Source organism: Hyperoodon ampullatus (assembly GCF_949752795.1).
Source record: "Hyperoodon ampullatus genome assembly, chromosome: 1".
NCBI lineage: Eukaryota > Metazoa > Chordata > Mammalia > Artiodactyla > Ziphiidae > Hyperoodon > Hyperoodon ampullatus.
This window is the reverse complement of record NC_136914.1, coordinates 83,007,975-83,024,630: the sequence shown is the minus strand read 5'-3', so window position 1 is coordinate 83,024,630 and position 16,656 is coordinate 83,007,975. Positions and strand designations below refer to the sequence as shown.

Here is a 16,656-nt window from a genome sequence, read left to right as displayed (position 1 = left end):
CAACCTTTTTGCACCAGGGACCAATTTCACGGAAGATAATTTTTCCACGGGGGGTGGGGAGGGATGGTTCAGGTGGTAATGTGAGCCATGGGGAGCGGCAGATGAAGCTTAGCTCACTCACCCATCACTCACCTCCTGCCATGCGGCCTGGTTCCTAACAGGGCGTGGACCAATAGCCGTCTGCAGCCCGGGGGTTGGGGACCTCTGGCTTAAACAACAAACATTTATTTCTCACAGTTCTGGATTCTGGGAGGCCCGTGATCAGGGTGTCGGCAGATTCGGTGTCTGGTGAGGAATCTCTTCCTACTTTGTAGATGGATGCCTTCTTGCTGTATCTTCACGTGTTGAAGAGAGAGAGATATCAGTCTCTTCTTTAAGGGCACTAATCACATTTATAAGGGCTCCACTCTCATGACCTCACTACCTCCCAAAGGCCCTACCTCCAAATACCATCCCCTTGGGGATTAAGGCTTCAACATATGAATTTTAGTGGGGACACATTCAGTCCATAGCAGTACTGGGGCTAACAAAGTTAAAGGATTTGGTAATTAAGCAGAGTAGGGCTCTAGTATCATCAGCTTCACAGATGGGGCCAGCATAGCGTATCTGAAGACATTTGCATTTACAGGAAATCAGTCTGATGGTAAAGTGGTAGCCAATCATTTGTATAGATTCATAATTCATATAAGATTAGAAATAAATTCATAGATATAAGTCATTAATAAATATGAACTGTACTTAGTTTAAGAAAACTATTATGAATTTATACATACATGAATTCTTCATAGTTCAAGAGAAAGAGTAATTCTGAATAGTAGTCTTATGATATTTTTTCCTTCCTCCTAGATTTAAACAGTCAAGTTAAATCAAGCTGGGTAATCATGGCAGAAGGTGGATTCGATCCCTGTGAATGTGTTTGCTCTCATGAACATGCGATGAGAAGGCTGATCAATCTGGTGAGATGAACAGGACAGTCCTATTCAGAACTGAACTGTACCGCTCTGTCTTGTTTTTGGGAGCATGTTGTTTATTGGAAGATTTTCATCTGATGGGCACTAAAAATTATTTCATAATTGAAATTCCACAGTGGTTTAAGTCATAATGGTTAAAATGCTTGCCAGCAGTTCTTTTATTAGAGATAAAAACAGATTGCTGTCTTTATTTATGGTAGATTTTTGTTGGCGAAATTCACCATCATGGGTGGGAAACACACATTTGTGTAGAGGCTTTTCTGTTCTGTATTTTATTTTTTGGCCATACCATGTGGCACGTGGGATCTTAGTTCCCTGACCAGGGATCGAACTGACGCTCCTTGCGTTGAAGCGCGGAGTCTTAACCACTGGACCGCCAGGGAAGTCCTCTGTTCTGTATTAATACATATAATATTTGGCTATACGGAAGTTGTTTACCTGATAAACTGCTATGAAGTCACACTTCCTCTTATGATATAGTTCAAATCCTACTCCAACAAATGGCATGACAATAAAAATCTCTATATAGTTTATTTCCAGATCCAAATCAATTATTTGGCAGAGGCAGATTTCTGAACGACAGGCTTTGAGTGTAGTGAGATTTCAACTGTAGGTTTTTATAGACTTTTAAAGCTTAAATACAGGGCTGTTTATGTACTATACTTTATACTTTTTATATACAAAGGAAAAATTTGACCATTATTAACAATAAAGTACAATTGACCCTTGAACAGCATAGGTTTGAACTCTGAGGGTCCACTTACATGTGGATTTTTTTTCAATAGTAAATACTGCAGTATTACACCGTCCGCAGTTGGTTGAATCCAAGGATGTAGAACTGCATATTTGGAGGAATTGTGTATACTGAGGGCTGACTATAAGTTACATGCGGATTTTCAACTGTATGGCGGGTTAGCGTCCCTAACCCCTTTGTTGTTCAAGAGTCAACTGTATATTATTATTATGTTATACATTATAACAACATTTTGCTGTTTTAAAATACTCTTGTACCGGGGTATATTATTATAGGCCAGTTAATAAAGGCAGGTACAAACATTTGCTGGAATACTTGAATAAGCAAGTTTTCTGCTCACTCATTGTCTATGTACAGTGATTAGAAGTACATTGATTGTGAATGATGTTCCTTTGAGAATTAGCATATACTAGGACTTATGATCCTTAAGAATGTCTTAGAGGGATAGAAATAAACTAAGAACTTATAAATTAAATCAGACTCTTGTGAATATAGAAATAAAATGGCAATGTCATATCTCTGGTAATTGATGTAAAAATAGATTAATCTGAGAAGAGTTTAAAAAATATTTTCTCCTGTTTATGAAGTTTGAGCTGATAGTTTTTAATGTCTTAATTCAATCAAACATAAAGCAAATTTTTTTCCAATTACTCTGATATTAGGGAAAAAAATAGACTTGTAATTTAATTGTGGTAAAATTTCCCAGTAGATTAGTGTTTAATAAGGGCTACTACCTCTTTTTATTTCTTAGTATAGTATTTTTTATTTTTATTTTTTATTTTATTTTATTTTTTTGCGGTACGCGGGCCTCTCACGGCTGTGGCCTCTCCTGTTGCGGAAAACAGGCTCCGGATGCACAGGCTCAGCAGCCATGGCTCACGGGCCCAGCCGCTCCGCGGTATGTGGGATCTTCCCAGACCAGGACACGAACCTGTGTCCCCTGCGTTGGTAGGCAGACTCTCAGCCACTGCGCCACCAGGGAAGCCCGGTATTTTTTATTTTTAACATGCTTTATTCTATTAGATCTGCTGCTTTTTAAGAGATGACTAAAACTAAGCCCTACTTTTTTAGGATTCCCTGTACACTTAACTTTACTTTAGTAGATTGTCAAGGAAGCCATGTTTAGCTTTTTTTTTTCTTTTTTTAATGGGCACATTAATTCATGCTTGATGGGACATTACTTATAGCATTCTTGGTTTGAAATACTTCGTAATTATGTGAAAATAGATTTCAGATTTTTACAGATCTTTTAAAAGTCCACATTTTTTAGTGTATGATGGATATTTTCACACAATATAAATTACTGATGGATGATCCCCTTATGTATAACATGCTGATAGCAGTATTGAAGATTCCAGAGGGAGGAGAAACTCATTTGATTCATTAAGGAAACTTGCTGGCAAGGTTTGATAGATGTTTGTTTGAACTGAATTGTGCTTTTTAATTTTTATTTCATGTGTATTTCTTCTTCTTTTATTTAAATTCAGAATCAAGCAGCATTTTTGGATCATATCTACATTGTTGATATTTAAGTGCTTTCTAAACATTTTCCCTAGGAAGTATCATTAGAAATATGGTCTCTAAATTCAGAAATTCAAAGATTTATGAATAATACTATTTATTGTAGCATTATTTATAGTAATAAAAAGTTATAAGCAACCTTAATGTTGACTAGTAGGACAGTGGTTATATCATGGAAATTCATATGGTAAAATCTTGTTTAAAATAGTTGTCTTTGAAAAATATTTTAAAACAAGAGAGAAATGTGTGTTATATGAAATGAAAAAAAAAAGATGTACCAATGGTGTTTAATAGATCTTGCATTTGTGTACATAAACACATACACCCACACACCCACCCATTTCATATACATGTGTGCATAGGAAGAAAGACTAGAAGAGAATACACTGAAATGTTAAAAGTGGTTATCTCTGGTTTCTGGAATATGGGCTGAGACTTCTCTTTTATACTTTCTTGTGTTTTCTGTGATAATAAATCTTATAATCAGAAAAAAGTTATCTAACAAAAACTATCAATATTTTCATTTAAACGTCGTTGTATTCTTTTGTAATATATCAATACTAGACTTTTCTACCTCTCATGCATCCATTGTCTTCCACTCATACTTTATAGGACCTTTTTTTCCCAGTATCTGTTATCTTATTACCCTGTGGAACTCTAACTCTACAGCCTATATTTTATTTTATTTATTTATTTATTTATTTGTATAAATTTATTTATTTTTGGCTGCGTCAGGTCTTTGTTGCTGCGCGTGGGCTTTCTCTAGTTGCAGTGAGCGGGGGCTACTCTTCATTGTGGTGCGCGGGCTTCTCATTACGGTGGCTTCTCTAGTTGTGGAGCACGGGCTCTAGGTGCATGGACTTCAGTAGTTGTAGCACGCAGGTTCAGTAGTTGTGGTGCACGGGCTCTAGAGCACGGGCTCAGTAGTTGTGGCACAGGGGCTTAGTTGCTCCGCGGCATGTGGGATCTTCCTGGACCAGGGCTCGAACCCGTGTCCCGTGCATTAGCAGGCAGATTCTTAACCACTGCACCACCAGGGAAGCCCCAGCCTATGTTTTAAAAGCAATTTATCTGAAGGTATAATTTTTCTATATTAGTTATAACTACCAGAATTTAGGTGTCTGCATGCTTAGGAAGCTCATAGATACAATAATACTGTGTTATAGTATGATAACAGTGCAGAGATTTATTCTCATTTTTTAAAAAAATGGACATCTAATTCATCTTTGTAATAGCATACCATCTCATTAATTTCAAGTTCTAATTTGGAATTTTTTTAATTTTTGACCTTATGTAATAAAATTGGATTTTCTTGTATATGATGGATATTTTCACACAATATAAATTACTGGTGGATGATCCCCTTATGTATAACATGCTGATAGCAGTATTGAAGATTCCAAAGGGAAGAGAAACTCATTTGGGGAAACTTGAGGATTTTAATGATTTTTTTTATGGTTAGCTCATTAGTTGTATGTTGGGTTGCAGTTTTTGTTTTGCCTATTCTGTGGAAGTAGATGGGCTTTGCCAAGGGATATATTCAGCTTAGAAGCAGTGAAGATTTTACCATTAGTTCCTTTTCATTTTAATAAAGTTCTGTTCATTCACAATTTAAAACTAATTTATTTTCCTGATTTAGTAATCATTTCAGTTAAGGTTCTTCACTGTAAGTAATAGAAGTTTTAGATGATTTAAGCAGAAAAGGACATATTAAAAAAATATTATGTGGCTCACACTGGATAACCTGGCATGGAAAATGGATAGGATCAAAGGGAATGTAAATGCCAAAACGAGCCCATGCTCCAAAACAGCCCAGCCAAAAAGCGGCTGCTCCTGAATTCCAGACTTTTGTGTATCCAACTGTTGATGCAACATCTCCATTTGGACAAATAGTAGACATTTTGTACTTGATATGTGCATAACTGAACTTTTCTTGTCCCCAACCTTATACTTCTGTCTTCTCTATTTTTTTTTTCTTTTGGCCACGCCATGAGGCTTAGTTCCCCGACCAGGGATTGAACCCGGGCCACGGCAGTGAAAGCACCGAGTCCTAATCACTGGACCGCCAGGGAATTCCCTGTCTTCTCTATTCACTCCATTATTCTGGTTGCTCAGGCAACAGCTTTTGTGTCATCTTTTACTCTGTTCTTTCAACCCCATGGCTAATGCAGAACCAAATCCCTTTGGCTCAACCTTAAAAATATATATCCAGAATCCAGCCATTTCTCACACCTCCAGTGAAACACCCTGGTCTAACCTACCATCATCTCTTGCCTAGGTTATTGAAATTAGCCTCCTTGTTGGTCTCCTTGCTTCTACCCTCTTGCCATCTCCATTTTCTTCAACTTTAGTCTCACTACAGGAGTTGAAATTATCTATTTCTGATAAGTCAGGTAATGTTCCTCCTTGCCTCAAAATTCTGCAGTAGTTCCCCATGACACTCATAGGGAAAAAAAGCAAAATTTATGTGGCCCTATGTGGCCCCCTTCACTCCACTGGTTCCGGTTTGCTCACTTTGTTCTACCGTTTCTGGCTGCCTTGCCATTCCTGAAAATACAGGTCACATACAAAGGATCAAGTGTCTAAATGGCTTTTAGACTTTTCAACAGCAAAACTGGAAGGCATTAGCACAGTGACTTTAAATTCTGAATGGAAATTATTACCAATCCATCATTCTATATCCAACCAAACTATCAAATAGGAGGAGTCTTAAAAAATTTTACCTCATGTACCTTTTCTTAGCTGGTTACTAGAGGATGAACTGTTTTTCACCAAGATGTAGGCATAAACCAAGAAAGAAGAGATTTCGAGTGTAGAAAGCAGTAGATCCAGCATATGAGAGAGGCAAAAGTAATTTCCAGGGTGATGGTGAATGGAGATCCCAGGATAATGGTGAAGGGACATTCCAGGGTTATAGCTACCCACATGCTTTCTTGATAAGGGAAGCTGTTTGTATACCCTAGCTGCTCACCCAGCCTAGTCCTTCATTAATAAATATGAACAGAAAAACAAGCAAAGAGTTGAAGAAAATAAAAGGACTACAGTGTGGTCGCAGGTACAGCTACATTAGAAGACAAGATGAAATAGTTAGATCCTTCTAATATGAAAAGTCATTATGAATGTATAGCTAAAAATGCAGACCTATACAAGTATGTTATGCTGGCTTTAAGTACCACCAGCAACATGATTTTTTGAAATGGTAAAGTTTCAAAGTCACCAAATTCTTGGTAGAGTCATAAACAAAACTAAGTATAGTCTTCCCTTGATTTAAATGTGAAAGTCCAGTTAAATTCCTCAATAATTCTGTGCTGAGTATAACCATCCAAAAAATACTTTGTGTTTTTCTTTGAAATGGACTTAGATTATATTATAAACTCAAGTTTTTCACTTAGTGCATGTGTGGCAGGACCTTTGAAAGTTAGGGGGGATGCAAGCCAGTCACAACAACCAAAGAACTGCCTCTCAGATATCCGTATGCCCTAGTACTGACACATTTGAATAGGGGGGAGAATTAGGGTGTATTAAAAAAAAAAAGAAAGAAAAAGGAAAACCAAGTAAGCTGAAGGCAGGCAGGAAGAAAGAAGAGAAGCATAGTTAATAGAAAGCATAAAGTAAAATGTTATGTGTGAGTGGATTATACTTGCTTATTAATAGAGACAGGTTGGAGTTTTTAAATGCTGTTGTTTATCAAGGGAGACAGACACTGAAAACAAAATCTCATAGATAAGTGATAAAAGGAGTGGGGGTGTAGGGGAAGCTGTCCCAAAAGAACGTGATACTCTTAATCTCAGACAAAATTAATTCAAAGCCAAAACAGTTGAACACAGGAATAATACTGACAAAAGAGAGAATCCATCACGTCTGGGACAAACTGTTTATGTCCCAAACAACAGAGAATGCAAAAACAATTAGAAATAAAAGAAGAAACATATTTTAGAAGTATCTGAGAAATGTTAGTGAAAGCCATAGAGATGCCTTTGCAGGTTAAGGTTAGAGTATGTGTAGGTCAGGATAATGTTTGTAAATGCATAGAAGAGGTTCCAAGGAATATATCTCAGATTCATAACAATGGTTATATTGGGGAGAGTTTGAAGGGAATGTAGGCACTATTTTAAACCCACAGAAATCCTCTGATGTCGATCCTCCTTTTACAAATGAGGACACTGAGGTTTTCCCAGGTATTGGAGCTGACCAGAGAGTGGCAGAGGCACATTCGAGCTTGGCATTAGCTCCAGGCCCTGTGCTGTTTCTTCGGTACCATGATCTGCTCTGCTTCCTGTCGGTTTCCTTCAGGTACCTTAAAAAAAGCACTATATTTGCAGTCAAGGAGGCGGTAGAGGGATAGGAGAAAACTGGGGGAGAGAGACTCTTCACTGTATTTTTACCTTTTAAAACTATGAGAGTACATTACCTATTCAAATATTAACTTAAAAATAAAACTTTGTAAGCATCTTCAGAGGTATTATAAGCAGGACAGTTCTATAGAAAAACTAGTAATCACAGACTTTTTCCACTGAAGAATAAAAGTTTTGAATGCACTGTTATGTAATTTGCAGAGAAAATATATTCTACCACGTTTAGCTTTTTAATAATTTTAATAAGACTGTATTCTCATCTTACCTTTGTTGATTTCTAAATTGGTACAGTTTTTTCTCATGTTAAAAATATATAGAAAAAACTTGCATGTCTTCTAAGGCTAAATGGACATAAACAGCAATTCAAACGCTTTACTATTGCCTCACCAGTTCTGTGTATGTTCTGATTATTTAACTGCTAAGCTGTACCAGTACAAAGAATATAAATCTGATTTTCATGCATTTTATTGTATTGGGTTGACCAAAGTGCCTTTGGTTTTTAAGTAAAAATAAGAGACACGTTTTTCATTTTCACCGAGAACTTTATTGAACAATGTATTCACCCTTTTGTTCCACTACCTTCTGTCATTTTTCAGCCAACTTCATACTTCCATTTTCCCAAAACTTTTTTTAAAAATAAATTTATTTATTTATTTTTGGCTGTGTTGGGTCTTCATTGCTGTGCGCAGGCTTTCTCTAGTTGCAGCGAGTGGGGGTTACTCTTCATTGCGGTGCACACGCTTCTCATTGCGGTGGCTTCTCCTGTTGCGGAGCACAGGCTCTAGGCGTGTGGGCTTCAGTCGTTGTGGCGTGTGGGCTCAGTAGTTGTGGCTTGCAGGCTTAGTTGCTCCATGGCATGTGGAATCTTCCTGGACCAGGGCTCGAACCCACGTCCCCTGCATTGGCAGGCGGATTCTTAACTAGTGCGCCACCAGGGAAGTCCTTCCCAAAACTTATTATCTTTTTGAGCAAAGAACTGTTCCAGGTGCCTTTTACGGTCTTCCAGGGAATGGAAATTTTTTGCTATTAAGAGAATTTTGTAAAGACTGAAATAAATGGAAATTTGAAGGTTCATATCTGGTGAATACGGCAGATGAATCAGAACTTCCCAGCCAAGCTGTAACAATTTTTGCATGGTCATCAAAGAAACATGTGGTCTTGTATTATCCTGATAGAATATTATGCATTTTCTGTTGACTAATTCTGGATGCTTTTCGTCAAGTGCTGCTTTCAATTGGTCTAATTTGGAGCAGTAGTTGTTGGAATTAATTGTTTGGTTTTCCAGAAGGAGCTTATAATACAGGACTCCCTTGCAATCCCACCATATACACGATCCAACCTTCTTTGGATGATAACCGGCCTTTGGTGTGGTTGGTGGTGGTTCATTTCACTTGCCCCACCATCTCTTCCATTCCACATTATTGTACATTATCCACTTTTCCTCACCCGTCACAATTTGTTTTAAAAACAGAACGTTTTCATTACGTTTCAAATGCAGAAATATGGTCAAGAAGTTTTTTTTCTGCTTGACTTAACACAGAACCCAAACATCAAAGCGATTAACATAACCAAGCTGGTGCAGATGATTTTCAGTGCTTGATTTGGATATTTTGAGTATGTCGGCTATCTCCCGCGTGGTATAACGTTGATTGTTCTCAATTAATGTCTCAATTTGATCACTATCAACTTCAGCTGGTCTGCCCGACAGTGGAGCATCGTCCAGTGAGAAATCTCCAGCACGAAACTTCACAAACCACTTTTGACATGTTTGATCAGTCACAGCACCTTCTCTATACACTGCACAAAATCTTTTTTTGCATTTCAGTTGTTTTTACCTTTCTTGAAATAATAAAGCAAAATATGCCGAAAATGTTGCTTTTTTTCTTCCATCTTCAATATTAAAATGGCTACACAGAAGTTCACCAGTTTTGATAAGTCTTTTTTTAAATGCACGCTGATATGAGAGCTGTCACATACAATCTAAAAAAGTTGTTTTGAATGAAGTTAAAGACAACTAAGTGCTACTAGAGCCATCTTAACAGAAAAGAATGAACGAACTTTTTGGCCAACCCAATATATCTGCAATATGGACTTTTAAAGCAAATGACTGTATCACTGTATTCTTATAGGAGTGTTTTATTTTTTATTTTTATTATTTTATTTTTTTTCCTCTGAGGCATTTTATTTGCACGTATGTATTACATCCCTAGAAAAAGAATCCAAGGATTTTCCCTCCTGTGTGTTTTCGTCTTGCTTCTTCATGGTCCATGATGCCAGCTGAGGTTGTCAGTACAATGAAACCAAACTGACGGGACGGGAGCAGGTTATTCTGCCATTTTTCTAGATCTTTGAGTTGCACATCAAACCTGGGGCTGATCACTCCACACTTACTTAGCCTGCCTGTGGGGTTCACAACAATTTTCCCAGCCCTGTGATCATCGATGATTTCAAATTCGCCAATGTAATCATGCTTCATCATCACAGTGAGAAACCTGACGATGACTTTGGAGCACGGCCTAATAAGAACCTGGCGTTTGCCTCTCTTTTCGGCATTGTTGATACTCTTGAGAGCATCAGCCAGGACATTCATGTGCACCATTATGGCGGCACAGAAAGATGGAGGAAAGAAATAGGAGTGTTTTAAATGATACATTATAAACTGTTTCAGTTCAAGGTTGGTAAGACTGCAGTACAACGAATGCCCGTTTTGGGGTGCTCATGACAAGTAAAGCTTTACTTATTCTATTGGCATGTTTCCTTCCTATGATTTAATTACACCCTTGGGTTACACAGGTATTAGACTGTTTTTAATGCAGATGTATTTTGCCAGGTAAGTGTTTTGCCAGGATTTGTTTGCCAGGTTCTGTTTGTCTCAGGAATGTTCAGAAACATTAAAAAATGGAGGCATTATCTGACATTACAGGCATTTTTCTAACCTAATCTAATACTCTAATTAGAACTTTAATGTTTTACTCATTAAATACTGGCTAAGAAGACTTAAAGAGGTGGATAAGAATATACAGTGAGTGGGCTGGGCTTCCCTGGTGGCGCAGTGGTTGGGAGTCCGCCTGCCGATCCAGGGGACGCGGGTTCGTGCCCCAGTCCGGGAGGATCTCGCGTGCCGCGGAGCAGCTGGGCCCGTGAGCCGTGGCCGCGGAGCCTGCGCGTCCGGAGCCTGTGCTCCGCGGCGGGAGAGGCCACGGCAGTTTCATTACTTGTTAACATGGGAATATGCCTATTGATAAATATGGGTTTTTATTGATGTAGTAGTAGAATACTACTAGATATGTAGAAAGATGCCAACACAAAATCATAGTCTAATTATAAATCATTCTTTTAAGTTGTAGGTTTTTTGGTGTGTGTCTCCTCTGAGGTTAGTTTTGTTTTTAAGGAGGTATTTCCTTATAACTGATATATCTAGTTGTTTGGGTTTTTTTTAAATCACTTATATTTCCTTACAACCATAAAGACGGCCTGGCAAGAGACTTTTTCAGTTCCCCATTTGCAGAATTATTCTGTTTTTATCCTCTTTTGCTCTCTTGCCACCTCCTTCTCCTGTTCTCCTTGACTGGCTGTCTCTTGGTATACAGTTTTTTCTATTAATGATAGGCGTTCCAGAAAGAGAACAGATGGATTTAGAAATGTGAATTTAGGTTATGCTTTGTGTTTTTCCTCCTTTCTGTTGTAACCTAAGGTTTGGAATGCAGATAATCCCCCTTTTGTTTGTTTGTTGAGCTCTGTATTTCAGCTCTAATCTAAACCGTGTAACTGAAACTTCTGCATCTCTAATTTACTTACATTTGTTTCCGTATTAAAGTACTGTAAGCATGTGATCTGGGAGATCATTGGTCAGATTCCTCTTACAAGCCTGAAGGCCTTGTAAATTGTGACTAATGTCCACTGTACTTAAATAAGTCACGTTAAGTAAGACCTATTATTGGCCTTTTCCTGGAAGATGTATGCCTGAAAAGTTTCTTAAGAAACTTCTCTACCCAGCAAATATATCTACTGCTAGTATCTTTTCCTATTAATTTATATTTTTGTAAAATGTTTATTAATATGAATAATATACTAATGTTTTTTCACAAAATCAATACATTAAAAGTAAGACCAAACTTCTCACTCACTTCTCTATATCTGGCATGTTCCTACTTCCCTAGATGAATTTGGTATGCACCTTCCCAGATCTTTCTCACAAATAAACATTTAGATACTATGGTATATATATTTTATCCCCAATTTAATATTATTTAGCAAGTCCAAGGAACAAAGGAGAGGGACGTTATTTTATAGAGAAAAAAGAGTAAGTTGGGAGGGGTTGTTTTGAACAAAAGCCCATTGGAGAAAAGTAGGAGCTCAGGTTGATGATGGCTTCTCATTGACTGAGTTGCTGGGGTAGTCAGTTTCTTGTAGGAGATGCAGTGTACATCTTTTCCTGTTGGGGCCTGTGATTGATGATCTTCTGTTGAGGTCTGTAATTGACAATTCTCCTTGTAATTGACATCAGGTTGTACTGTGTGAGGGGACCCCCTTCTGGCCTCCTTCACAGAAGTGAGGTTATGTTTTATTTAAAAGATAAAATAGCTAGTGCCTGTCCTCATGGCACAAAATTCAAGCAGTACTAAGTGTAGAAATGGAAAAGTAAAAATCTCCCTATGTTCCCCAGCCTCTCATTGCCACTTTACTGATTTTAAGCTATTTACAGTTTCTCTTATATTCCTGTTATTATGGCTGTATAACAAATTACCCTAAAACTCAGTGGCATAGGAAAAACCTTTTAATTAAGTTAACAAACTGTGTGTCTAGAGTTCATACAGAGCACAGTGGAGATGGCTTGTCTGCTGCATAATGTCTGGGTTCTTAGCTGGACGACTGAGAGGCGGGGAGCGGGAAAAGCATCTGGAGGCTTGCCCACTCACTGTCTGGCAGTTGATGCTGGCTGGTGGCTGAAACCCTACCTAGTACTGTCAGCCAGAACACCTACATACGGCCTTTTCATGTGGCTGCTTGGCTTCCTCACAGCACAGTGGCTTGGTTCCAAGGGCAAGAAGCATCCATCCCAAGAGAGGATGGGGGAGGGAAAGAACCATGCAGCCTGGATACTTTTTATAACCTAGCCTAAGAAGTCACATACAACACTTCTACTATACTTCTGGTTGTAGCAGTCCTGAGCCTGCTCAGCTTTAAGAGGAGGGGGAATAGACTTCACCTCTTTTTTTAATTGAGGTATAACTGACAAATAACATTAGTTTTAGGTGTGCGACTTGTATATATTGGGAAATGATTGTCACAGTAAGTCTAGTTAACACTTGTTACCATACACGGTTACAATTATTTTTCTTGTGATGAGAACTATTAAGATCTACTGTCTTAGCAACTTTCAAATATGCAATATGTTATTACTAACTATAGTCACTATGCTGTACATTACATCCCCATAACTTAAATTATTTTGTAACTGGAAGTTTGTACGTTTTGACCCCCTTCACCTATTTCACTCACCTCCCAACACCCCCACCTCTGGCAACTGCCAATCTGTTCTCTATATCTTTGAGCTTGATCTTTTGTTGTTTTAAATTCCTCATATAAGTGAGATCATATGGTATTTGTCTTTCTCTGACTTATTTCACTTAGCATAATTCCCTCAAGGTCCATCCATGTTGTTGCAAAAGGCAAGATTTTGTTCCTTTTTAAGGCTGAATAATAATTCCATTATATTGATATATATGTATGATGGATATATGTGAGATGATACCTCACTGTGGTTTTTTTTTTTTTTTTTTTTTTTTTTTTTTTGCGGTACGCGGGCCTCTCACTGTTGTGGCCTCTCCCATTGCGGAGCACAGGCTCCGGACGCGCAGGCTCAGCGGCCATGGCTCACGGGCCCAGCCGCTCCGCGGCATGTGGGATCCTCCCAGACCGGGGCACGAACCCGTGTCCCCTGCATTGGCAGGCGGACTCTCAACCACTGCGCCACCAGGGAAGCCCCTCACTGTGGTTTTGATATGCATTTCCCTGATGATTAGTGATATTGAGCATCTCTTCATGTACCTGTTGGCCATCTTTATGTCTTTTTTTGGGAAAATGTTTATTGAGATCCTCTGCCTATTTTTTTTTTTTTTTTTTTTTTTTTTTTTTTTTTTCTTTTGCGGTGCGCGGGCCTCTCACTGTTGTGGCCTCTCCCGTTGCGGAGCACAGGCTCCGGACGCGCAGGCTCAGCGGCCATGGCTCACAGACCCAGCCGCTCCGCGACATGTGGGATCTTCCCGGACCGGGACACGAACCCGTGTCCCCTGCATCGGCAGGCGGACTCACAACCACTGCGCCACCAGGGAAGCCCCCTCTGCCTATTTTTTAATCAGATTGTTTATTTGGCTATTGAAGTATATGAGTTCTTTATATATTTTGGATATTTAACCCCTTATCTGATATATGATGTGCAAATATCTCCTCCCGTTCAATAAGTTACCTTTTCATTTTGATGATTGTTTCCTTTGCTATGCAACAGCTTTTTAGTTTTACGTAGTCTCACTTATTTGTTTTAGCATTTGTTTCCTTTGCTTTTGGAGTCAGATCCAAAAACTTATCACTTAAGACTGATGTCAAGGAGCTTACCACCTGTGTTTTCTTCTGGGATTTTTATGGTTTCAGGTGTTACATTCAGGTCTTTAATATATTTTGAGTTAATTTTAAACCATTTTTGAGTTAGGAGACTCCACCTCTTGATGGGGAGTGGTAAGATTCTGGAAGAGCGTGTATGGTTAGAAATACTGCTATGACCGTTTTTAGAAAATACAGTCTGCTATATATCTCTTCCTAGAAATTTGTTTTCACATAGAAGGGATCATAGTATATTTATGTTTCTGCAACTTGTTTTTTTTTTTTCACTTCATTTATTTTTTCATATTAGCAAATTTCTTAGTTCAGGTTTCTATAACAGAATACTGTAGACTGGGTGGCTTATAAACAACAGAAATTTATTTCTCACAGTTCTGGAGGCTGGACGTCCAAGATCAGGGTGCTAGCATGGTTGGCTTCTGGTGAGAGCCCGTCATCCAGGTTGCAGATCTTGTATCCTTATATGGTGAAGAGAGGGCAAGAAAGCATTCTGGGGTCTCTTTTATGAGAACACTAATCCCACTCATGTGGGCTCCACCCTCGTAACCTAATCACCTCTGAAAGGCCCCACCTCCTAATACCATCACATTGGGGATTAGGATTTCAAAATATGAATTTTGAGGAGACTCAAACATTCAGTCCATAGCAACAAATCAGAGTCAGCCTCATTTTCAAGTATCATGGTATTGGAATTTTGTCTTTCCTTTTAATGATACTTGTAATATGTGAATATCTAAATTACGGACGCTTGAAATAATGTAGATATGCAGAGCAAAATGTCAGAGTCCCCCTTCCTCTTGCTCCCCACTCACGTATCCCATTTCATGACATTTATTGCTCTCTTAGCCAGAGGTTGCATTGAGTTTGTGGACAGTCATGTATCTATATCTATATCTTTATACATAATCAAAATAGACTGTACCATAAAGGTATAGCATATAAGTTATGTTGTTGTCTTGTCAGTGGCCATAAATTACGTGATGACTTTTGGTTCAATAAACTAATTAAACTCAAATTTAGAAGGTATATTTGTAGGATTTGGGAAAGTATATGCATATCATTTGGGCAACCTATTAGTGTTAGACATTCAAAAACTGTTTTCAAAATACTCAGACTTGCCTTTAACCTGATTATTTGAAGTCTTCAGGCTTAAATGTACATGGATTATTGTGGTCCTTCCAAGTTATTGAATATTTTTGTTAATATTGTAGGAAAATATGTAGAGATGCTACTTAGTCATTAAGAACTAAATGTGATCAAACAACCCAATCGAAAAATGGGCAGAAGACTTAAATAGACATTTCTCCAAAGAAGACACACAGATGGCCAAAAGGCACATGAAAAAATGCTCAACACTGCTAATTATTAGAGAAATGCAAATCAAAACTACAATGAGGTACCACCTCACACCGGTCAGAATGGCCATCATTAAAAAGCCTTCAGGGAATTCCCTGGTGGTTCAGTGTTTGAGACTCTGAGGTTTCACCGAGGGCCTGGGTTCGATCCCAGGTTGGGGAACTAAGATCCCACAAACCACATGGCATGGCCAAATAAATAAATAAATAAGAAGAAAAAATAAAAAGCCTTCAAATAACAAATGCTGGAGGAGGGGGTGGAGAAAAGGGAACCCTCCTACACTGTTGGTGGGAATGTAAATTGGTGCAGCCACTATGGAAAACACACAGTATGGAGGTTCCTCAACAAACTAAAAATAGAGTTGCCATATGATCCTACAATCCCACTCCTAGGCATATATCCAGACAAAACTATAATTGGAAAAGATACATGCACCCCAGTGTTCATTGCAGCACTGTTTACAATAGCCAAGACATGGAAACAACCTAAATGTCCATCGACAGATGAATGGATAGAAGATGTGGTACATATATACAATGGAATACTATCCAACCATAAAAAGAATGAAATATTGCCATTTGCAGCAACATGGATGGATCTAGAGATTATCATACTAAGTGAAGTAAGAAAGAGAAAGATACCATATGATACCACTTATATGTGGAATCTAAAATATGACACGAATGAACTTACCTACGAAACAGAAACAGGCTCACAGGATAGAGAACAGACCTGTGGTTGCCAAGGGGGAGGAAGGGATAGGGGAAGAAAGGATTGGGAGTTTGGGATCAGCAGATGCAAACTATTGTGTATTGAATGGATAAACAACAAGGTCCTACTGTATAGCACAGGGAACTATATTCAATATCCTGTGATGAACCATAATGGAAAAGAATGTGAAAAAGAATATATATATATATATGTATAACTGAATCACTTTGCTGTACAGTAGAAATTAACACAACGTTGTAAATCAGGTATACTTCAGTAACAAATTTAAAAAAAAAAGAACTAAATGTGATCAGATATAGTTAGGTTTTAGCTGTCTCCCAGTTGAAACACTGGGCTTCCTCAGTGGTAT

The 16,656-nt window shown here is 38.3% G+C and overlaps 2 protein-coding genes across 2 annotated transcripts in view; one reads left to right on the top strand and one right to left on the bottom strand.

Moving 5' to 3' along the window:
- Positions 1-881: 881 nt before the first annotated feature.
- SMIM14 (small integral membrane protein 14) overlaps positions 882-16,656 on the top strand; it is a gene marked incomplete at both ends in the record, with an annotated part of 36,429 nt that continues 20,654 nt past the window's right edge. The window contains one exon of the mRNA XM_079707045.1: positions 882-956. Within this exon, the coding sequence (XP_079563171.1) occupies positions 882-956 (75 nt within the window). The remainder of the gene's footprint in view (positions 957-16,656) is intronic.
- On the bottom strand, positions 9,781-10,215 carry LOC307054871 (small ribosomal subunit protein uS8-like). The gene has a single exon (XM_079706739.1). The coding sequence runs from the start codon at positions 10,198-10,200 to the stop codon at positions 9,808-9,810; it is 393 nt and encodes a 130-aa protein (XP_079562865.1). The 5' UTR covers positions 10,201-10,215; the 3' UTR covers positions 9,781-9,807.

What these genes read in the sequence shown, in the direction of transcription:
- LOC307054871 (XM_079706739.1), bottom strand. Translation starts at nt 10,200, where the DNA reads ATGGTGCACATGAATGTCCTGGCTGATGCTCTCAAGAGTATCAACAAT.